The following is a 25004-nucleotide window of genomic DNA, read 5'->3' on the forward strand; positions in this document are numbered from 1 at the left end:
GTGAGCCCAGCACTTAGGAAATCTGTCAGATTCCATCCAGGTGTTGGAGGGAGACTGCAAAAGACCCTCAGTTCTGGCTGCTCAACCACAGTTGGATGTGCGGCAGACCCCCTCCCCACCCAGAAATATTGGTTGTGATGGATGCATCATTGCTCAGTTAGAGAGGTCATCTGAGAGAGATGGAGATCACAGTACTTGGTCTCTGGCAGAGGTGCACCTCAACATATGCTTTTTGCAGTTACAAGTGATTCGCTTGGCACTGAAAGCATTCCTTCCAATGATCAAGTGGGACAGACATAGTTATGCATCTGGTGGTGTTAGGGGAACTTATGTAGTGCCACTGGAATTATGTGATCCTGCTGCTGAGGCGTTTTCTGCATAATTATGAATTTGCTGCATTTGCCACATACATTATCTGCTGCATAATTTTCAAATTTTACATTTTTTTTATATTTCTAGCTCAAATGGATCAAAAGTTACAAAAAATGTCGCAACATGTGCGGAGTGAAAGGCCCTTCGCAACTGGTCACCTTTCAATTACCTATCACTGTATGAGTGTTAAACTGTTATTAATAAGGTGAAACCTGTGTCCAGACAGTATTAACGTGTGAAAAAGACACACTATTGCAGTAATACTGTCACAAAATTCACTGCGTTATGCAGCACCATTGGCCTTGTCTTGTCGCATAATTTAGTCAACTCTGCTGCATAATTTAATCCGCATAATTCCAATGTCCCTGTGCTAATGCTAGTAGCATTATTGTCATATGCTGGTGGGCATGAACAGCTATTAATGGCCCTTTCTTCTCATTCTGTGCCTTCATATTGCGTCCCAGAAATCCAATGTATTCCGTTAACAACAGTTAATGCCCTCAGTAGTAGGAACTAACACTAAGGCCCCCATTAGGATGGTGGGTGGTCCTTGCCGAAAACGGGACTGCCCGCCTTAGGGGCGGGGTCCCCACGTTAGCATTAGGATGCGCCCGCCACCGTGGCGGGCGCATCCCTCATTTCTAACATTGTGGCGGGCGGTGCTCACTGCACCGCCCGCCACAATGTCAGAAATGCATGCATGCATTTGCATACACGAAGCAGCAGGCATTGCGCGGTGCCTGCTGCTTCGTGTATGCAAATGTTGGGGGGTACCACAGGTACCCCCGTGTGAACCCCCACCCCTCCTTCACTCTGGGGGCCAGCAGGGGGCCCCCAGAGTGAAGACCACATGCCTTTCCGTGGCGGCGATGAATTGGCCCATCATAATGTGGCTGGCGGTGTCTATTAGACACCGCCACCATATTAATCCTTTTCCGCCCCGGCCGCAAGGCGACCGGGGCGGAAAAGCGGCAGACTGTCTTTCCGTCCGCCGCGGTCCCCCCCCCCGCCATACTAATATGGCGGGGGGAATTCACTTGTGGATGTCGGGCGGATTGCCCCCGCCAGGCCGGCGGTGGCTACCGCCAGCCTGGCTGGGGCAATCTGCCCGACATCCTAATGGGCCCCCAAATCTCAAGCAGTTAAAGGTTACTCAGTTTTGATTTATCTGATGTGTCCACGGTCAACATTTTTCACCTATTTCCTAAGGGTACAATCGACGGAAGTAGTCTCTCTAGCAACACCGGTGCTGTGTAACTCTTTTGGAGCACTTACCAAAGCAATAGATTTCATAAAAATGTTACACTGATCTGTTGAAATAAAAAAATATATATACCGGCTTTCTCTGGCATAAGCGTCCCTAAAATTGGGAAGTGCTGTTTATAAGATTACGAAATACTTGCTGAGCCCATCTGACACCGCCAGACACCTATTAAAATTCCACAGCAAGATGCTACTGGAATCGATTGGAATTCCCACCAGCCATGACTCTGCCGGGACATTTACCCATGTACTTACTGTTCGAATGTTTGCAATCTTGCGAAAAATTTAAATTATGAAAAATAAGTGAGCAAGAAGTTGCCCTGCTGGGTGTCGCTGGCTGATGATGTGTGGGTGTTAGGTGCCCTGCAAAACGAGGGGGCTGAGCTGAAATCAGGGGGCAGATGTTAGTGCACACGCGGGCGTAGCTTTCATTGGCGCGGCAGGTGCAGTGGCACCGGAGCCCAGAGCTGGACTATCATTATCGCGGTATTTCACAGTTTAAACAGCGGCGAAGGTGGGGTTGGGGGCATGTCTTTCCTTGCACTAGGGTCATCGGGTGTAAACACGGGGTCCGGGGCTCCTGGGGGTCTGCTCGCGCCCCCTCGCGCTCAAGTCTGAAGTAAACAGCCTCTTTCTTCATCCGTTTCACATTTCCTGTGCCCCAAGCGAGGAGTCACAGAGCTGCGGTGACGGGCTTCGGGCAAAAAGTGTTGAAATCGTCCAAACTAATAATAAACAATAATAAAGCCGGAGTTGGAAGTGGTGTGTTTCGTCAGCGCGGAAAAGGGTTGAGCTGTCTTGGGGGTGGGGGGAGGGGAGGCCGGGCGGGGCTGGAGGTAAGCGGGGGGTGAGGGAGTGAGTCAGCGCCTCGAAGTCAGCCTGTCAGGAGGGTATAAAGGTGCGGGGCAGACCTGGAGTTGGTACTGAGAGGCGGCCTGAGGACGGGAAGGGAAGCAAGCCACAGGACGAGCCAGCTAAGTGCACAGAGCGCAGACCCACCGCCCGCCCGCCGCCCCCCGCCACCATGATGCCACAGCTGGCCCTGCTGGCGCTGGGGCTCCTCGCCCTCGGCTGCCGCGCCGCCCCCCTGCAGTCCCAGACCCAGCCGCAGGTCCGGGTCATCTTCCCTGGAGAGCTGGTCAGCGGCATCAGCGACGACGAGCTGGCAGAGGTGAGAGCGGTGCCCGCGGGGTTAAGGTGGCAAGGTTGGCAAGCCGTGCACAGAGTGGCACAAGGGAGTCTGTCTGAAGTATTAGAGAAACTCCAGGCACTGATGTATGTGCACGTCCCAGTCCAGCCTTAGGGGCGAATTTGGCCAATTATGTGGTACATTATTCTCCTGTGCCAGGCACTACCATATACTATGTGCCATGTAGAGGGGGTCAACGGGTACTGTATAAAGTGCAGTGAGAGGTTCACAGGACATGACGTGGGAAATCACGTGGAGATGTAAAACAAAGAGCGCGCACTGCTAGATGCTGTGTGGCATGAAGAAAGGGTATGCCAGGGGTTGTTTGCCATGCAGAGAGGGCTTCACAGCACACTTTTTTATTTTGTGTGCCTTGAAGCGAAATCCGGGGGGGGGGGGGTGCACAGCTGGATGCTACATGGGAAGGTGAGTGGCACCACCGGGCACTGGTAGATGATGTGTGGCACGAAGAGAGGGCATTGCAGGGGATGCTGTTTGACATGCAGAGAGGACATCACAGCACGCTTTTATGTTGTGTGTGTCTCAGGGGGTACAGCTGATGCTGCGTGTGAAAGCAGGGGCATCACTGGGCACTGTTAGGTGCCGGGTGCCACGTACGGGGACTGGCACAGTGTATTACTACTGCTGTCGTGTGCCTTTAAGACCGGGTACCACAGGGCTGCCATCCATAGATAGATGTCTATCTTCTTTCTGTACTCATCCGCTCTCTGCTCACAGGTCCCGTAAACCTGTATTTAGTCACCTGATCCCTATAGAATAGATGTTTTTACTCCCCAGACCCTATAGCTCTGTATAGTTATCCAGCCTTTGCCTCTTTCTGTACTGGCACACACTATAACTTTGCGAATTCACCAATCCCCTATTCAACCCCGTACTACCCCGACCCTATAGTTTCTGTAAATATCCTGTCTCATAGCTATCTGTACTCACCCACCCACCCATTATAGCTTTCGGTACCCATCCGACACCTATAGCTTTCCTTACTCCCAAGATCATAAGGTTTCCGGCTGATATACATTCCCACAACTTTCTGCGTTTATTTTAGCTCTGTCTGTTTCTATATTTGGCCAGACACTATAGATTTCTGTTCTCGCCAAGACCCTATGGCTTTTTTGTGCTCCCCATACCCTAGAGCTTACCGTAGATATCCAGCCTAATATAATTCTATGTACCGCCTATCCCTTAAAGCTTTATTTCCTCTCTCAAGGGGTGCAGCAGGTGCAGTGACACCGGGGTCCAAAATGTGCTTAATTTGTAAAATATTAAGTGCCAGGGCTCTGACCAGGAGGCCACTGCAGCTTGCACCACCCATCACCCTTGTCATTGCTGCCAAAACAACTACTAATGATCTCTCTCTCATGTAAATGCGACAGTTCAGACTATTCCAGGTCCCAAAAGGCAGCTAACACAATGGCTGGGGAGGCAGGTATTAGCAAATGTTTAATGTATATTTGATTCCTAAATAACTGTTATTCTGCTCATCTTTAAATTACAAGAGCAGCGCCACCTTGTGGCAGACCGCCCTAAGTATGGTGTTGACAATTAGGTGCAGGTGCTGAGTACCAGAAACCAATTAAGTGCCGGTGCTCAGCACCGGAGAGCACCGGCTCAAATTAAGCAAGGGTCCACTCAACCCTGACCATCGCTATATTTCATAATTCAAAGAGCAGACGGGGGGGGGGCACTCTCTTCCTAGCTGTAGGGCCCATGACACACTGCAACGTCACTGCCTGTCACTGACCGGCCGCCATCTTCCCCCAGAGTTACCTGCAGCGCTTCGGGTACATCCCCCAGAGGTCGCGCAGCAGCACCCACGTGTCGCTCAGCAAGGCCCTGCTCCAGATGCAGAAGACGCTGGGGCTGAACGAGACGGGCGAGCTGGACCAGAGCACCCTGGAGGCCATGAAGACCCCCCGCTGCGGGGTGCCCGACGTGGGCAACTTCCAGACCTTCGACGGCGACCTCAAGTGGGACCACAACGACGTCACGTACCGGTGAGTGAGACGCAGGGCCTGGCGACCCGAGAGGCCTACCGAAGGCGGCGGAGGGTGGGGGGCGGCAAGTGAGGGAGAGCGTGAGGGGCGGAGGCAGGACGTGACTGGCCATAGCGGGCACCGGGCAATCCCCCGGTGTGCCACACAGTGGGGGCCGGTTTTGGGCCCCTGGGGGTCATTTTTGTTACAGGGCTATTTTTACAGTATAGCTGCAAAATCTGCCCTGTACCACAATCGGCCGAAAACCGGCCCCGGCAAAAATTTGGCAGCACCTCCAACCGGGGGGGGGGGGGGGTGGGGGGTGGGGGGGGAGGGCAGCCAAACACTTTGCCAGGGCCATTGTGTTTCCCAGTCCGACCCTGGGCGGAGGGAAGCACGGGGGGGGGGGCAAGGACTGAGTGCAAGAAGAGGGGGAGCTGGGATGTATAATTACGTTTCTTCTTTTTAAATGTTTTCTATTGTCATGGTTTTAAGTAATCTACACAATAAACTTTGTATAGGGACTGAGTGCAAGAAGAGGGGGAGCTGGGGTGGAGAGCCCAGTGAGGGTGAACTGAAGGCACTGGTTGACGAGGGAGAGAGCAACAGAGAGAGAGCAAGAGGAACTGACAGGAGTGAAGGGCGAGAGATAGAGCGAGGGTGAGAGAGTACATGGGAAGGTGAGAAACACGCTACACAAAGACTGCACGGGGGAGGAGAGCACAGACAGAGGGGATACCTAGAGCTGAGCAGTGGCAGATGGAGGAGAGGGGAGGAAAAGACAAGACTGAGAGCTGGCCAAAGGAGGCGCAGTGGCAGACCTCCAGGGACCAATAGAAGCAGCGAGCGAGTGTGAGGGAATAAACAAAATAAATAAATAAATAAGAGATTAAAAAGAAAGGATGAAACTTGGAGGAAAAACAAGGGGTAGTAGTAGAATTAAGGAGGAAAAAGAAAAAAGATGGGAGGAGAACAGATATTAAAGAGAAAGAAAAGTGAGGAGCGAGAGTGCAAAGTGTGACAGGAAAGAGAGCGCGGGAACTGGAAGTCAGCAACACTTCCAGCTGCCTGCTGGTATTTCCTTGTTCAACCCCATCGTCTAGCCGCTCGCCACACCCGGATTTATGTCCCATTTCATCCTTACCCTCTGACAACCTGTATTCTGCTAATTTCTTCTTCTTTCACATATACTTGTTGATTCTCTTACCTCACATTCCGTTGTTTTTCTTTTCTAATCGGTTTCTCTCGTCTCTATGTCCGAATACTATTTTGTTCTTTTGTTTCACATTCTCTCTTGTCGCCGCTGTTCTCTTTCTCATCTCTTTTCTTTTCCTTCTCTCTTCTCCTTTTCCATAAACAATATTAGTCTCGTTGCTGCCATTCTCTAGTTTCCACCCTCTTTTGAATCATAATTTCTTTTTTTGTACTGTGTATTAATTTCCCTATTTTTTCCATATTCCATTGCCTCACATTTCATGGGTTTTTCTCTATTCTCGTTTTTCATCTCGTTCTTTCATGTCCCTCTCTACTTTCACCCTGCAGTTCTGCCTTTCCCATATTCCCTTTTTTTTAGCTTTCTGGAATGCTCTTTTTTCTTTTCTATTCCTCAAATTCCCTGTTTTCGTACGCTGTCCCTTCCTTTGCCATGTTCTCTATTTTCTTCTCTTTTAGTCCTTGTTGTTCTGTTTTTTTCTTTTTTTAATGGTCATTAGGTTATTTTTCTCTTTTCTATTTTTCCTGGTTGACCTCGCCTATTTTCCTTTTCATACCCCTTTGTATTTTCATCTTCTTTTTCATATTCCCAAGTGTTTTCTCCACTCTTTTACCTTTTTCATATTCCTTAGTTTACTTTTTCCTCCTATTTTATACCACTTGGATAGTCTTGCTATTTTATCTTTTATTATTTTTCTTCTCTTCATTCATATTCCCTAGTCATTCATGCCCACTTTCTTTATATGTATTACTTAGTTCTTTTTCCCCCCCTTACTCCCTAGTGTTTTTCCTTCTTGTCCCTTTTCACCAAACCCAATTTCTTCAACTTTTCCACATTCCATAGTTTCTTCTCCATTTCTCCTTTCATTTGTTGCCTAATTTCTTCCTCTCTCTCCTCCATCTTTGGTCATTATGCCAACTTCTATATGTCCTCTTTCCTTGCCTCTCAGACTGCAGTCTGGAAGAAGGTGTGCCAGACCATTACTCCAGTTGGGCAGGTGCTAAATACCCAGTCACATTCCTCTCTGGTAGTAACTCTTCTCTGTCTATTATCTGCCTCCTACAGGGTGCTGAATTACTCGCCAGACCTGGACGGTGAAGTCATCGAGGACGCCTTCCGTCGCGCCTTCAAGGTCTGGAGTGATGTGTCTCCACTCACCTTCACTCAGCTCTACAGCGGCGAAGCTGACATCATGATCCTCTTTGGGTCCGATGGTAAGTAGACCTCTTCCGCTAAGTCACTGTATTACCCTGTAAAACAATACTGGGTCTGGCACAACATTTGCAACAGAACACATTGCATTGATGCTATTAATCACAATATTGTTGATATCAGAATTTTTTTTATTGAGAGCACTAGTTATTTTATGACTGTTTACAATGCATATGTCATTAGCCATAGATTTTATGAATGGATGCCTAGATTGATATGAATTATTGCTTTAGCTTTGATATTACTTGTGACATCAATCCGTGTTCATATTACTGAGAATTTAATCGATGATCATTTAATCAAGTACAATTCTTAGTGAGAATGTCATTAAAGGTAGTGCGGCCACAGGAAATGTGAACCTCTGGTGAGAACATGGATGGTGCCGCCAGCGATAGTAGTCGCAATGTAACAACGGATAACTTTTTCATAGTCAGTCGCACTTTTTAAACTTCCTGTAGTCCAATGGGACGATAATAACGCACAACACAACAATCAGACATAGACTCAGTCCTTAACGCATTGCATGCTCATGACGACCCCCGTCCATCATGCATCAGTTGGGCGTGTGCAGAGGACGGCCGGGGGCTGTTTGAATCCCACCCACTATTCAAATCGCCCGCACAGCGCGAAAATTGGTGCCGCATGCAAGGGGTTAACAAAGAATCACTCAAAATTGCCTCAGATGTAATCATTAATTGGGTGTGGTGCAAACATTTTAAGTTTATATACTGTCCTGCACAAACGTCGATTCTGCAATATCAACTTGTACTATATCATCAAGGTAAGTAGATGTGGAGTTGGAAGAGTAGATTGATATAAATGAAACCTCCCCATAGACAAGCTTCAGCAAGTATAGAATATCCCCTCGTAAGTCTGTAGAAAGTGGAAATCTGTCAAAAGGTTCAAAATGCTTGCATTCAGCATTTCCCAGAGGTGCCACTGCTTCACCTTCAGTTCCTTTCAGCGGCTGTGAGTTCAGTCAGAACTGTCTTTCCAAGCTTACCATTTCAAAAGGCTCTTCATCGGAGATGTTCTTCATATCTGCACAGAAAGCTTTAATTTCCAGCCTTTCGTTCACGCACCTCCCTGGGCCTCACAACAGCTTGTAAAAATGAAGCCTTCCACTTGATAAAAAGTGTCAGAATCCCCACCAAAACCTCAGGATACCACAGTAAAGGGCAAAGTGGAAGAGGTGTGGCTCAGCGGCCAGGGTGCCGGATTCCGGACCACAGGGTTCACGGTTCAATCCCCAGCGGCAGCAGCCGCGGTCGGTAGTGGGAGTAGCTGCGGGTGGTGACGTGGGGAGGGTGGGCGGTAGTAAGCTATGGATTACGGAGGTTTAGAGGTAAGTAAACATATAAATAAATAAACCGAATTTAGTTGCGTGCACTGCGTGCATTTGGGGATGGAGTGCGCGCAACAAAATTCGTTTTATTTATTATATGTTTACTTACCTGTAAACCATGGCTTACTACCCCCCACCCTGCCCTTCCCCCTCCCCACCTCACCGCTCGCAGCTACTCCCACTACTGACCGCGGCTGGGCGGCAGGTTAGCCCAGCACCATGTGACTCTGGGCAATAGCTCGCTTAATCTTCCCGACGGCCCCCAGCGCCGGGACACCTCTCCGGAGGTAGCTGTGCGCTTTACAAATGCTGGCATTTACATCTGATGACCATGCACCGTTTTACTATTCTGATTACTGCCTTAGTGTCTCATTTGATGTTCGCATTTCTATTCTTGTCTATGACATCAAGTTCCTAGTGGTTGTTATAATCTTTTGTGGAGCTATTGAAATGCAACTCGCATATTTCCCTTCAAATCACGTACAATCATTTCACCCATTTCTAAAATTGAAACCATTTGTCAAAGGCAGCAGAATAACTGATTCCATTCACACTCTTTTCAAATACTCACATTCTGAAAGACCTTTCTTCCTCCCTTTGTCATTTTGACCTCACATTTTCTTTTAGCTCCATCGCCACAGGGCTAATTGCCCTGCTGTGCGAGGGGAGGGGGGCCGCACGCAGAGCCGCAGTGCTGATGACGAGCTCGGCTCGTGATGCAGCATGGTGGTGCTGTGCTGATGACGATCTGAGCTTGTCATGGCCCCGCCCGCTCAATGGAACGCCCAGCACAGCAGGGGAATTATCCCCACAAGGTAGTTCCGCGGAGGCCATGGCGAGCTCAGCTCGACATCAGCACAGCGCAACCGTGCTCCATGACGAGCTGAGCTCGTCATCAACACCGAAGGGGTTAACAATGGTAGGAACCATTGTCAGCCCATTTGTGCATATTATGGTCATATATGAATGCACTGTGAGTAAAGTCTCCCATCGCGGCAAGCAGGTTGGTTCCTGATAGGTTTCTTGCCTCCGTTGATTCAAATGAAACTTGTGTTCACTTAGACCCTTCCATGACTTGGGGCTATCCACTGTCCTCATTTTCCTTGGAATTCAACCAAGGATGTCTTGATAACGTCAATGAAATACCATGAATTTTACATTATTTTAACTTTTGACCTTAGTGATACATGGTTTGAGATGTCGTCAGACAGCTTTGCTGGTAACTGACTTAATGCCATTGATTTAATAATGCCTATAATAAAATTGATCTTAGATTGCCAATATCAGTGAACATTCCACTGGCCATGGCTGCCACTTGATTTCACTTCCAGTCAGATGGTGGAATGGTGGGCCAGTCCACTGAGAGCCAAGATATCATTTAGTCTAATATTGAATGCATAATTCTATAGATGAACAATCCGTCGATGGATCAGTTCATGCCCACATGGATATTAATAATTATAACTTTGCCGCCAGGACCTTAATGCAGAAAGAAGCACTGTTGACAATATTGATAAAGGATATCATACTAACAATAGTTAGGAGGACACCAGGCATGATAACATTGGTTATTTCTAATTTGATTTCTATGAATGTATTCATTTATATCTTTTTATAAATAGTTTATTGACCTCCGCATATCCTTGATTTTCTTCTTTGCAGACCATGGCGATCCCTATCCATTTGACGGCAAGGACGGCCTCCTGGCCCACGCTTACCCTCCAGGCGAAGGTGTACAAGGCGATGCCCATTTTGATGATGATGAGTTCTGGACACTGGGGACAGGAGTCGGTAAGAATCAACTCAAACACACAAACTAGCATCGAGACAGAGAAGCTTGTGATTCTGCGGAAGGAGGCTGTGGGCAAGACAAAGGGAATAGAGAAGGAATAGTGGTATCAGTACAGATAATTATGAGAAAGAGAGTTTATTTTCAGTGCCTTGGGTCCATATTAGATGTAGTCAGGTACAGACCAATATTTCAGGAACTCTGACAAGTACTCTACAGAAGGTATTCAAGATTACAGCAAGTCGATCTCAACGTTGCCTTATAATTTTTCCCTTCCTTAATGGCACTTATTCAGTCACTCACTCACTCACTCACTCACTAACTTACTCACTCACTCACTCACTCACTCACAAGGCCAATTTGAGAGAGATAAATCATGACTTCAGAAAGCGATTTCCGAGTTCCACCGGAAGCAGTGCGGAAGTTTGTATCAGTCAGTTGGTGGGTGGCAGTAAAAGCTTTACTTATGCGAACCCGGTGGAGTGACGTATCTCTTTCCACTTTCTTCACAAAGTTGTCAAGACCAAGTTTGGAAATGCCAATGGAGCAGTCTGCAAGTTCCCGTTCAAGTTTAATGGCGAATCTTACTCCAGTTGTACCAGCGAAGGGCGTACCGATGGGCTGCTGTGGTGCTCCACCACGTCCGACTACGACAAGGACAAGCAGTATGGATTTTGTCCGAGTGAACGTGAGTAGCATCTCAAAGACCTGTCTAAAATAAGGAGCAATGAATGCCACTTTGTCCATGCACCCTAGCACTTGAGCAAGGGTCACTTGTTGTATATGAGCCCCAACTTCTGCCATAAAAAGACAGACTAGCCAAAGAGCATATGAAGAGGCTTTCCCTGTCTGCTAGCTCCATGCTAACGATAATCATAGTTGTGATGGAACGATCTGTGATCGGGACATGGGGAGGGGATGTGGCCTAACGGCTAGAGCAGTCAACCTCGGAGCTGGGAAACCAGGTCCGAGTCTCGGCAGAGACGCTCAACATCCTGTGATTCTGGGCAAATCACTTAATCTCCCTGTGCCTTAACAAAAATGAATGTGTCCGCCTGTAACACAACTGGTGCTCATGTAAAGCGCTCTGATACCTTCGGGTCTAGTTTGCGCTATATAACCCCCCCCAAAAAAAACATCCCTTGGCTGCTAGCACCAGGTTAGCTGTCACAGCAGTGGCTATGGTGAGGAGATCCCCTGCCTGCTAGCAGCAGGTTAGTGTTAACAGTAGTATATGAAGGATTTATGATAGGACATCCCCGGCCATTTAGCATCATGATAGCGATAACAATAGTATTTTAAGGAACTGTGATCCCGGTGGATCCTGCTAACTAGCACTGGTTGGCAATAACAGAAGTACTTGCACACAATGTGATGAGGACTTCTGCTGAAAGCTAGCACCAGGTCAGCGATAACATTACTACTTGAAGGATCAATGATGTGACCTACCCACTCGTTGAGCACCAAGTCAGCATCAAAAGTAGTATTTGAGGAATCGTTAATTAGGACAGTCTCTGGCCCTCATATTGAATTGGCGAAGAATCATTTGGCTGCCATTGACTTCTCCTTAAAACCCAGGATCACTGCTTGCCTTTCCGCAAGTGGCCCTTGTCAGTATGGCCCCAGCCCTCAGAGCGGCCGCTTTGAGCTTCAACGACATAGTATGGTCCAGGGGTGCACTTTGTTGCTTTTTGATGGCGTTGAGGGACGATTAAGGAAATGGGTTGTTGAGACATATCGTCGGAGAAAAATTTGGATCCTCTTTCAGAAGAACCCCCCAATTGGGGGATTCTTAGCTGGCTCGAATGGTAAGGCATGTGCACAGGTGTCCGCTTCTACCAGACCCCAAAACGTAACAACCATTTCCTGCAGTTCAAGTCAGAGATAGTGTTGTTTCTTCTGAATTTCTCATCATGCTCATGTCATCTCCAATGTTGAGTATTTTTTATTATGATCAATTCTGCTCTCAAAATGTGACAATACTTGTTTCTTTCATTCCTGTTAGTTCTCTACACTTATGGCGGCAACAGCGACGGCGACAAGTGCGTCTTCCCCTTCATTTTCGATGGTGACTCCTACGATGCTTGTACAAAGGAGGGTCGCACTGATGGCTACCGCTGGTGCGCCACCACCGACAACTTCGACAAGGACAAGAAATACGGATTCTGCCCCAACAGAGGTAATGGGGCTTACCCCACTGGGGTCCCTCTTTAATCATCACAGCTAGGGTTGGTCCTGTGTGGAGGTGCCTGCAAGCAGAGCACAGTATGAGGTACTCACTATTTAAGATTGGTATCACAGGGAGATAATGCCTGCCCAAGATCACTAGTGCTGTCAACAACGGCCGGCATCAAAATTCTAGAAGCTTCTGTGAACTTGGCACATGTTATTTTCGTTTGCACTGAAGAACTTTCATAGAAGTACCGCTGCACCTTTCTCAGTAACAAATGTTTGTGATTTAGACTGTCAAGCAGTAACTCCCGAGGACCTGTGGCCTAATGATGCCTAATTAGGTAGATAAATATACAGTATATTAACACATTCTAACTACTGTGCGTTCTGAGTGTTCCCCGTGGCACTAAGTAGCATCCTCGTCATCAAATCCCCATGGGCATTATTTTTTTTCTGTTTTTTTATATTTTTATCACAACTCAGCAGGAGATCGCATACATGTTAATTAATTAATGCAAGACAGATCAATCTTTTCTATGATTCATAAAGAGTAAACAATAAAAGTAGGCGAGAGATAAAAGTTTTAAAACATCAGAAAAAAATGAATAATTAAATTTCACAAATCGTGAAAATAGATTCATAATTTATCATGCAACCCCTGGGTGTTTTTACAATGCAAACCTTTCCCAAATTTGGAACTTACGAAAACTCTCACGAGTAGTTTCTCTGTGATGTTAGGTTGACGATACTTCAGTGACATATACATTTTAAACAGAACACGGTATTCCACAACATCGTTATCTTTCCTGAAATTGTATTTTTTTGATAAAATAGAAGCGTGTGTAAAAAAACGCTGCACAGAGCGGGTACGTGCACTGTTGTCCCGATACTGCTATCAGAGACAGTCTGAGAGTTGCATTAAACCTCAACTTGTTTTGCGAGTGCGCAGAACATCCTGTTCGTCGGGGCCGCCAACGGCTGAAGCTCAGCCTCTACTGCCCCCTGCTGGTATCAGGCGCTTCTGACAAGAACGTGATGACAGAAAGCTTGAATGAATCAGGGCCGCTGCTACTGCGCTGGGTAGGGTAGCTCTCCGGCCCATTGTTATTTTTTTCTGATCGCGTGATTGGAGAAAGGCACCAAACATATATAAATATGGGCCCACAGTCCAGCCATAAATGACGCGGGGAGTCGCATAGGAACAGAAGCAAACAGACCGATTTCATCCCTTTGGGCCTCACTGGCGGGTGCAGCTTGAATTTTAATTCGACAGTGAGCACAAGACCTCTTCTGTTCGTATTCGTATTACTTGGAGCGAATAACTTAAAACTGAAAACGCGTGGAGGGTGAAATGAATTAATCATGATGACCACCGGTATTGGCTTAGCTATCATTCCATTCCATCGTGTTTTGCTCATTGTGCAGTTACAGAGAGCATAGGCACTCATGCTTGTCCGAATTTACATTCAGCGTGCTGGTGCATGAAATCCTAATTTGTTTTAACAGTTTGAGGGAGCGGCCGCAGGAATATATGATTTGTTTTTCTCCTTTGGGCGCCAGTAGTGGAAGCACGCCCTCTGCTGCCTCCTGCTGGCATTAGTAGGAGCAGCTCCTTAACAGCTATGAAGATGCAAGGCCACTCCAGGAGTGGAGATGGTCGGCCAAGGGAATCACCCTTGAACTGTTTTCAGATTTGAGACATTCTACAGGGTACCCATAAGGGAAGGATTGCCTAGCAACATTACTAATAAGCTGAGAAACAGGAGTATTTTCAATCACAACAGTGGGCATCTAAAGGAGGAGAGGATGTGGCCTAACTGCCAAAGCTGCCGACTTTGGATCTGAGTCTGAAGAACCAGGTTCGAGTCCTGGCGTCGGCTCAACATCCTGTGATTCTGGGCAAAGCACTTAATCTACCTATGCCTATCAACAATTAATGTGTCCTTGTGTAATGTAACTGGTTTGGTGCTCATGTAAAGAGCTCCTATACCTTCGGGTAGAATTCACACTATATAAAAATGCAAAAAAGGGGGTCATCTGCGATTATGATTTCCGCTGCAGCAGCAGGAAGTGAACCAACCGCGTGCCACACACATCTATAGAAGTAGCTGATATGTTCACAGCATAATATAAGGTGATTGCACAATATATTCTAAACAGGTAGTACAGTGAATTCAGATGTATAAAGTCTTAAACATATTGGAGTTTCACCCTCTGTATCTCCTCTTCCACTCATTTTACTCAACTTCTCTCTGTCTCCCTTACTCCCAAAGCCTCCCGTCTGCTTTTTTAAAATAGATATTTTCTCTTCTCTCTTGATGTGCACTCTACTCTTGTGTTTTTTTCGTCTGTGTTTTTTTGTGCTCAGTTGTGAATAACACGTCGATTTTTCTTCGGGTTGCAGATACTGCTGTGATTGGTGGGAACTCCCAGGGAGACCCCTGTGTCTTTCCCTTCGTATTTCTGGAGAAAACCTACAATTCTTGCACTAGCGATGGCCGCGGGGACCGGAAGCTCTGGTGTGCCACCACCAGCAGCTACGATAGTGACAAGAAGTGGGGCTTCTGCCCAGATCAAGGTACGTGAGTCTTCGAGGCCTTCTCAATTGAACTGTGATCCCAGCTTTGTTACTACTGGACTCTGTCTCATAGCTGTGCCACCTGAACCATCTCAACCCTCCACATCACCCATGAACGCCCCTTAGCCATTGATCTAACCGCTGAGATACTCTGAGTTTCACCGCTGTGGTCCATGAACCTTCTCTGTCCCGTTAATTTCACTCTTGGACACCACTTTGCCCCTGGGGTACTCGCAGCCTCATCTCTGCAACACTTGAACCTTCTCTGTCCCATCGATTTCCCCATGTAATATCTCTAATCTCAAAGTACTCACATTCTCATCTCAGTGACCCCTGAACCCTCCTTGGCCCCATCAACCCATCAGTATCAGCGGTGGACTCCTCTATGCCATTGCTCTAGCCTTGAAGTTCTGTCTGTCTCATCTGGGTGACACCCGAACCTTCTCCTTCGCATCAGTATAATCTATGGACTCCCTTATGCCATCTCTCATACTCCCGGGGTACTCTCAGTACATCTTCCTGTGCCCTGAGTCTTCTCCGTCCCATCAGAATCACTCATGGACTCTCTTACGCCATCTCTCATACTCCTGGGGTACTCTCAGTACATCTTCCTGTGACCTGAGCCGTCTCCTTCCCATCAGTCCCATCCATGGACTCCCTTACACCATCACTTAAACTCCTGGGGTACCCTCAGTACATCTTCCTGTGCCCTGAGTCTTCTCCGTCCCATCAATATCACCCATGGACTCACTTGCATTATCACTTGAACTCCTGGGGTTCCCTCAGTACATCTTTGCGACCCTTGAGCCTTCTCTTTCCCATCAATTTCACCCATGGCCTCCCTTACGACATCGCTTGAACGCCTGGGGTACTCTCAGTTTCATCTTTGTGACCTCTGAACCACCTCCATCCCATCAATATCACCCATGGACTCACTTGCATCATCACTTGAACTCCTGGGGTACTCTCAGTTTCATCTTTGTGACCCTTGAACCTTCTCTGTCCCGTCGATATAACCCATGGACTCCCTTACGCCATCACTTGAACTCCAGCGGTACTCTCAGTTTCTCTAATCTTTGTGACCCCTGAACCTTCTCCATCCCATCAATATGCCCCATGGACTAACCTTCGTCATCGCTCTAGCTTTAAAGTACTGTCTGTCTCACCTCAGTGACCCCTGAACCTTCCTTGTCCCATCAATATGAACCATGGACTCAGATGCTTCATCATTCTTACTCCGGGAGCACTTTCTATCTCACCTCATTAGCACCATGTCACCTTCGCCCAAGACCTCCTTCGTTCCCCTGCTCTAACCCCATAGGATGTGTCCCTGTATCACTCATCCATGTGCCACACATGTTGGGGGTGGTTGAATTTCCCACCACGTCGGCCACCTCTACCTCAGTCCAACACTTGTCCCTGTTCCTCCAGTATCTAAACCCTCTTTGCTCTTCTTCTCTCTGGGGAGAGGCTACCTCCATCCTGGTGACCTCAAGACACCTCTCTGACCTGGTAATGCCTGAGCCCGCCCAAAGGTTCTAACTGGTCCTCTCATTGGTGGTTTCAGGGTACAGCCTCTTCCTGGTGGCCGCTCACGAATTCGGGCACGCCATTGGCCTGGAGCACAGCACCGTGCGGGATGCGCTCATGTACCCCATGTACAGCTACATCGAAGACTTCCAACTGCACCAGGACGACATCGAGGGGGTCCAGTACCTGTACGGTAAGGCCACCGCATGACCTGCGTGTCACTAGTGACAGTGATCTAGATAGTAGTCCAGCCAATAACCACCCAAGGAAGGAAATACCACAGAGCAGGATGAGACAAGAAAATAGGATGAGTGGGTGATGGTGAAGGCTCTAGAAGAATTGGCGGTAGAGACATATGGAGGAAGAGAAATTACAAGCAGGCCAGAAGAGAGATTGCAAGAGAACGAGATAGTAAGGGACATAATTTAAATGAAAGAGAGATGGAGGCAGTGAGGGAGCCGGGTTGGGGGGGGGGGGGTGCAGAATGAGGAAGAACGCTGCAGTCGTAAAGATAAAGACACACAATTTGATGGACGGAATTGCAGAACAAATCAAAACATTCACCCCCAGTCAAGAGATCTGGGTTAAATCCATAATTTTTTCCTCACCATGCCACCCAGTTTAGACCTGGCCATATGCAAATCAGTCTTGACCCTGCCAAGCCAGGTCCTCCCTGGACCGGAAACAAGCATCCTAGGACCGTTTTCGGAGTTTCACCCTTCTTCAGCCAGGATAGCTTGATTCCAGTGGCACAGTGAGCCCAGGACCCACGTCTGGGCATACCTGGCGCACATAGGGCAAGAAAGCAAAAGACACACATTTGATGGACGGAATGCAGAACAAATCAAAACATTCACCCCAGTCAAGAGATCTGGGTTAAATCCATCATTCTTTTGCTCACCATGTCAGCATTCCGTCTATCATTTGTTTGCTGTAACACTTTTCGCCCTAAGTGGGATGGGTATGCCCAGAAGTGGGTCCCTTGCTAACTGTGCCACTGGATTGAAGCTAGCCTGGCTGAAGAAGGGTGACATGCCCCGAAACCGGTCCCAGGATGCTTGTTTCTGGTCCAGGGACCTGGCCCAGCAGTTCGGTCTGGACTGTTCCCATGGGGCACAGGGTCAAGACTGATTTGCATATGGCTGGGTCCAAACTGGGGTGGCGTAGTGGGCAAAAAAATGATGGATTTAACCCAGATCTTTTGACTGGGGGAGAATGTTTGCATTGTCAGCAATCCGTCCCTCATTTGTTTGCTGTAACCCTTTTTGCCCTAAGTGGGATGGGTGTGCCCAGACGTGGGTCCCTTGCACACTGTGCCACTGGATTTAAGCCAGCCTGGCTAAAGAAGGGTGGCATACCCTGAAACGTCCCAGGATGCTTGTTTCTGGTCCAGGGAGGACCTGGCCTGGCAGTTCGGTCTTCACTGTTCCCATGGGGCACAGGGTCAAGACTGATTTGCATATGGCTGGGTCCAAACTGGGTGGCGTAGTGGTAGAGAGGATGAATCAATGATTATTTGTATATAGCTTCTTCTAGGCGCTATAGCAGCAGAGGGAAGTATGCAATAGACAATAGGTGTTAAGGTAGGAGAGGGAAGTATGGGATAGATAGATAGATAGATAGATAGATAGATAGATAGATAGATAGATAGATAGATAGATAGATAGATAGATAGATATGAATAGTGAGGGAGAGCGAGGAAGCTTTGGAAGTGGAGTTGTAGGAGGGAGTACATGAGAGAATGATGGAGTGTGAATTAATAACCGACCGCGAGAGGACGTAGGCAACTTTGAATAAACCCTCCGGCTTAGCCCCCACAGTTGCACATTAGGAACTCACATTATTGTTTCTGACAGCGAGGGTGAGGGAGAGAGCCAAGGCCTGTGTGGGAGAAGGATGGGGGAGGACAGACCACGGGTGGGGGTAGGGGAGGGCAGGAGGGAGAGACGGGGCGGCACACGTCACGTGCGCCCCTTTGGTGCACCGTCTCATTTCCACACCTTGCTCACTTGCAGCATTCTCTGTTGAGATGTGTGTTGCCATAGCAACGCCTGAGTCACCGGCTGGGCTGAACACAGGATTGACATTCAGTGGGGGGCGGGAGGGGGAGGCCCCGCATCTCAAACAGCGTCGCGGGCATGCCTTGGTATGCTGAACGGAGCTGGCCAAGGCCGCCCCCCACCTGGCACCTGATGGAGGGGGCAAATAGACTGGCACCGCCTGGTGTGGTTGAATCTTTTGCTACCACTTCCTCCTGTCTAGGTTGACATGTAATGGAACACAGTGGTGTTGTGGTAGTAATCGGTGGATGGGGGGGTCATTCAAGGGCATGAAGGGGACAAGGTCATAGGTCAATATCACACACACCCTCCACCCCTCGTATACAAACATCGCACTTAAGGGGGCTGCTAAAAAGGGAGCCCAGAGTGTTGATGAACATCAGAAAAGGGAAACACGTTTGTAGTCTTTTCACTGCATGCCACCTATACACCCCCTACCGTCCCCCCACCCCCTATCAGTCCAACCATAATAAAGGCTGACTGGCCGGATACAGAGGACTCTGCCGTGTTAGCCCTGGACCTCAGAGGGTCTTCCTGGCAGAAATATGTTCTATTTCCCCACAGCAGGGGTGTCCAAAGTGGGTTTAGAGGGACTGGATCCCGTCAGCATTTTCAGGATATCAGCTTAAGCAAAGTTTGCATATATTAAATCGAAATACAGATTATTTACGTAGCCAGTGTAATACAGAAAATGTTGTATGGATAAGGCTCTCGCGGACCTACCTGGGGCAGCCTTATCCTACAGGACTTTACCTCTCCTGAGGAACAGTGGTGGGTGGGATTCTCATGCTTAGTGCCTGGGTGCCCAGTTTGTGTGCTGCGCCTTGATTCCTCTTGATAGGTCTTGTGCATAGTGCAGAGGCGTAGGGCCACAGAGCTGGAGTACGTTGTTGTACACGTTCACTCACGTCACCAAACTCTTTGCCGACAACCGTAGGAGTCAGACTTTTGAGATGCATATTTCTAATCTCCTCTTGTGTTTCATCTCTAGGTTCTGGCACTGGTCCTCACCCATCACCCCCCATGCCAACCACAGAGAGCCCCGATGTTAGCGACAAAACGACAACCACAGTAACCACTTCTCCCACCACCACCACCGAGTTCGTGCCTGTGGATCCCACCAATGACGCGTGCAAAGTGAAGGCTTTCGATGCTATCACCGAAATCGAGGGACAGCTCCACTTCTTCAAGGATGGGTGAGTAGGGGTGCAAGCCCTGGGAGAACCAACGCGGGGAGGGAGGGAATGAAGAGAGCGGGGGCAGAGAAGATCAGATACAAAATCTCTTGAAGATGTAAGGAGGATGAAAGTGGATGTGAAGGACTGAAGAACTTGGAGATGAAGGTGATGAATCAATGATGATTGTAGATAAGAAACACAGCTTCTTGTGCAGTAATCTTGTAGTGTCATCTCCATGTAGTCTGGGAATAGCCCTCTGTCATGCAGGCTTCCTTCTGCAATACTGAAATTGATTTTCATGAATAAAGGTTCTGGGAGAAGCTCCTTGGCAACAGCCTACGAGATGCTATAAGCTCCTGGCACAGCGATGTCTGTGGTTTGCTGCTGGAGTGGTTAGAGGGAAGCGGCAAGTGGAATTGCCTGGCCACGTGTCATTACCGGTTTGAATCCTAGGCTGGGTTGATCAGAGAGAAGTCATAGTCGATTGATGTGGAAGTTCCTGGTGGGAAGATTCCAAATTGTCTCTTCTTGGCATTGTTTGACATAATCTCCAAGGAGGATGCTGCAGGGCAGAGGAATGGCTTGGTTAAAACGCCATTGTACCGGCTCGCTTGACTCAACCTGTACCTCTTTCCTTAGAAAATATTGGAAGGCATCAGCAGCTCGTCCAGGGGCTATAAAGGGACCTCTGAAGATCTCGGACACCTGGCCGGCCCTCCCCGCCGTCATCGACTCTGCTTTCGAAGACCTGCTGACCAAGAAGATTTTCTTCTTTTCTGGTGAGACATTGAAAAGTGTATCTTTGTCCTACAGTTCAATGTCCAACCTAATTCGCATGTGTGGCAAATTTTTCACTTTATAACAGCATTCGTTCATTAATTACCTAATTTGTTAATTTATTCATTCACTCACTCATTCTCTCAAGACTCTACCATCTCTCACTTCTCCCCTGGGAGCAGGGCTTTCATTGGTTCTCGTTGCATCTGCATTTCGCTGTGACCACTTCTCACAGTTTGTGGCTCTGGTTTCAGGTCGCCGCTTCTGGGTCTACACCGGAACCACAGTTCTGGGCCCACGTGGACTGGAGAAGCTGGGGATTGGGAAAGACGTTGAGAAGATTGTGGGATCTCTACAGCGTGGACGGGGAAAGGTGCTGCTCTTCAACGGAGACAAGTACTGGAGGTAAGCCCAGGGGAGTACTGCCTGGGAGGGAGGCCTGATGGGAGGCCTGATGAGAGAGAACTAGGGTCCCATATGAATGATGCATACAGTCCAGAGAGACTTAGAGAGCCCGGTCTGATAAGACTGAATGTAGACTGCAACTGGCAAGCCAATTATAGCTTAGACGATCAAACGCACTCACGCAGCTAATACAAAGGCGCTAAAAGCAGCTTGTTTAACATATGCGAACACTGCTCACATGCTGAGCAGAACACAACCTGTGCAAGGGAATAACAGCGAACCATAATTGCATGCATGAGTCATATAAGACTTGAAAGGCATGAAAACAGAGTGATGGAGGGGAGAAAGCCCCCGCCACCCCCCTCGCAGGGCTGGATCTCTTCTTTTATACAGAGTTGACGCGGGGTCTCTGGCTGACGTAATACTACAGTGAGGGTGAGAAAGCGGCATATGCTGGGCAGGACCCACCATGTGCTGCCCCTCACTATACGTGTGGGCGTGGTTGTGGATAGAGTGTGCTATATGGATCCACTTGATTTTATTTCCCTCATTCTATATTGAGTATGTGGGCTCTGTCTGGAGATGTTCATTGAAATTGAGTTGGGGGTCTGTGGCACAGGATCCCCCGTTTGATCTCTTAGCTTAATGTAAATGTAAATGTCCAGTATTTGTAAAGCGCGAAAAATTACCCGAAGGTGTCAAGGCGCTGGGGGCCCTCGGGAAGATTAAGCAAGCTATTGCCCACAGTCACAAGGTGCTGGGCTGATCTGCAGCCGGCCCCGGGGATCGAACCGTGAGCCACAGGTTCCGGAGCCAGTCGCCCTGGCCGCTGCGCCACACCTCTTCCACAATTATTACCGATAGTGCATGTTTTTTTTTGTCAGGACACAGGTTGTTGCTTAGATGGGGGAGATGGTCCTTCGGGTAGAATTCCCTCTCAATAGCTGATCTTCTCTGTGCAGGTTGGACGTGAAGACCCAGGTTGTGGATAAAGGCTATCCCCGCGACACCGAGGACGCTTTCGCTGGTGTGCCCATTAATGCCCACGATGTCTTCCTCTACAAAGGTGAGATGTTGCATCTGTGCCTGCCCTTGCTCTCCCTCCATCACACTTGTTGCTTTTTGTAGGACTTTCATGTACACACTGCCTTTCCTCTCCTCCCACAAACTCCATGTCCTTCATCTCCTCTCTCTAGCACCTATTTCTTCACTTTTTGATCTTTACTCCCTGTTGGTATGCTCTCTCCATTTATCTTTCCCCCTGCACTTCCCATCTCTATTGCTTTTAATCTCTTTTTCACAACAATTCCTGTCCCTCTCTCATACCCTCCTACTCTCACATGGCATCCGAACATCCTGGTTTTCTTCTGTCCCCCTGTTTATCCCTGTCTCACTCCTGCTTCAACGGGGCTCCTAGCATTGACTCCCAACCAACTCCCATTCCATTTCATTTCCCTTCTGTCCTTACTCCACCCCATCTACTTTCTTCCATCACCTCTTTCCTCTATCACTATTTCACACTGTGGATGTTGACTCGTCGCTTTCTTGAGCAATTTTCTGGTTTGTCTTTGGCATTTCCGCAACCTTTACCGTTGCCATTTTCATTATTCCAGATAACATCCACTTCTGCAAAGACCAGTTCTACTGGCGTATGACTCCCCGCAGACAGGTGGATCAAGTGGGCTACGTGAAGTACGACATCTTGAACTGCCCGGAGAATTAGAAGACTCTGCAGTACTGCACCGTGACCCGAAGCCAGCTCCTCGAAGCCCTCCTTGGTTGTTTCTTCTCGGCGTTCCGTTAGGCTGGGACAATTGACGTTCGTCTCTACTGGATCTGGTCGCCTCCATCTTACAGAGACTTTCGCCATTGATGACATTTCTGGAGCATTACAGTGTCCTCCTACACCCAGCTGCGACGCGAGGGAAGACATACCTTGGGCTTCACGTTTGTTGAATGAAATGTCCATTAGTACCCTCTAACCAAGGGTGTAGGCGGGTTACAAATATGACCTACAGTTCATGCCGCTGGCATGGGTACTTCTATTTATGCCCACCTCAAAGGACTTGGAAAGGGTTCAGAAATATTACAAGGGCCATGCTATTGGGATAGGCCCACTTATTCATACCCTCCTCTTGGTGCATGGGCATGCACAGATATAGCCCATGTTTTTGCCATTGGAATGGGTCCTCTATTAATGGCCTCGCCCCAGGAGGTGGGCGAGGTACACCTATATCCCTAGGTTCATGCCACTGGGAATGATCTTACTATTACCTCCCCGTCCGTCTTCCCGTCCCATTCCTTACACATGAGCAGCTCGTCTGCTCCACAAAAACCTATTACCTAGCTGAGGGCAAGCACTTCCCCCAGTATGGCGCTGCCTACCCAGCATGCACTAATCACTTGGATGGCTTCAGCTACAAAAGCCCTCCGACAAGGCCATCACTAGGGCGCTGCTGTATCCCACAGTTTACGCCATTGTGACAGAGCTTCCATTAGTGCAACTTTTATTCCCTTAATGTAGAATAAATTGACAATGGTTTGGAAAGATTATCTATGTTGTTGCATCCCTACAAGGTGGATATCCGAACACAATGCGTAGAGGCAAGACTGAGACCAATGGATGAGGTACCCTAAGGAGTTCATCTTTTGTGCCGGTCTATCTTCATTGTGATCCTTCTTCCATCCTGTTGCACTATGAATCTTGTGGGTACCAAAATACCCTTTGATATTCCTCCTCACCAGGTTTAGTAATCATAGTCTAGTGAGATTGTTGGCCTTATAGCTCACCTATGGGCCCTTTTCTCCACATCTCCAGTAGCCTCCATCATGGAGAGAGTTGGGGGTCACTATATCGCATTTCAAATATCGCGTGACAAAAATATCTCATCCGACATATAGGCTAAAGCGATATTGTTAAAATAAGTAGATGGGCAAATGTATGCCTACCTAAATAAATGCACCTTGATGATATAGTGCTAGGTCATTTAGTGGAGGAAATATCTTTGTAGGTTGATATTGTTGAACTCTTCATAGTAAAATACAACCCTACATTTGTAGCTCTCCCACTAATTCAGGTTTATACTGGAAAAGTATCTTTCAACCCAATCCCAAATTTTTCTTCTATGCACAGACCGAATCTTCATGTGGACAGTATTCTTGTAGATGCATTATTTTAAAATTGTATATTTGTTATCCTTGGAGTTATAACTTATAGCTTTAGAGTCGCTTGCCTGGTGCAAGTGCCACGAGATTTGATTTCTAAATTAATCTGCCTTTTTTTGTGAGAATTCAAAGAGGGTGTTCATGAATGACTGAGCAATCTGTAATGTTAGGATGTGTGCGTTTTCAGTGCTATGTCTATTTAATATATGTAAAAAGCTCACTCTCCGCTCGGGTAGTGGTAAAGTTTTTTATTCAATCAATTTCTAATAAATTAAGTTCTTTCTTTAATATATCTCTGTCTGTTTCTGGAGTTTGTTGGGAAATTGTTGGTACTGCAGTGCGCGTGGTTCCGTGCATGTGTGCACGTGTAGAGAAACTTGTGACCATAGGGCTACAGGCTGTAGGGCTCTTGAACTGTGTGCATATCCACACTGGGTCCATGGTGAAGGTGTGTGTATATATATATATATATATATATATATATATATATATATATATATATATATATATACATGTATATATATATATATATATATATATATATATATATATATATATATATATATATATATATATGTATATGTATATGTATATGTATATTAAACCAACTTTCTCCACCAGGAAGAAAAAACGGGTCGCACTGCCGATTATAGTATTTACAATCTTCTTTTATTCAGCTTCGTTACAGGGCATGTAGCGCAATTTGATCTACGCGTTTCGGTGTGACTCCACCTTGCTCACGATCAACGGGTTGCCCCACCC

The 25004-nt window shown here is 47.6% G+C and overlaps 1 protein-coding gene across 1 annotated transcript; it reads left to right on the plus strand.

Annotated features, from left to right (window-relative positions):
• The first annotated feature begins 2479 nt into the window (after positions 1 to 2479).
• On the plus strand, positions 2480 to 24534 carry MMP9 (matrix metallopeptidase 9). The gene is made up of 13 exons (XM_078651912.1): positions 2480 to 2806; positions 4607 to 4839; positions 7097 to 7245; positions 10251 to 10379; positions 10892 to 11065; positions 12383 to 12556; positions 14954 to 15127; positions 16695 to 16850; positions 19709 to 19913; positions 20535 to 20674; positions 20927 to 21077; positions 22040 to 22143; positions 22691 to 24534. Exons 1-13 carry the CDS (start codon positions 2660 to 2662, stop codon positions 22798 to 22800), a joined length of 2046 nt encoding a protein of 681 aa, XP_078508038.1. The 5' UTR covers positions 2480 to 2659; the 3' UTR covers positions 22801 to 24534.
• Positions 24535 to 25004: the final 470 nt, after the last annotated feature.

Source organism: Lissotriton helveticus, chromosome 7 (assembly GCF_964261635.1).
Source record: "Lissotriton helveticus chromosome 7, aLisHel1.1, whole genome shotgun sequence".
NCBI classification, from domain to species: Eukaryota; Metazoa; Chordata; class Amphibia; order Caudata; family Salamandridae; genus Lissotriton; species Lissotriton helveticus.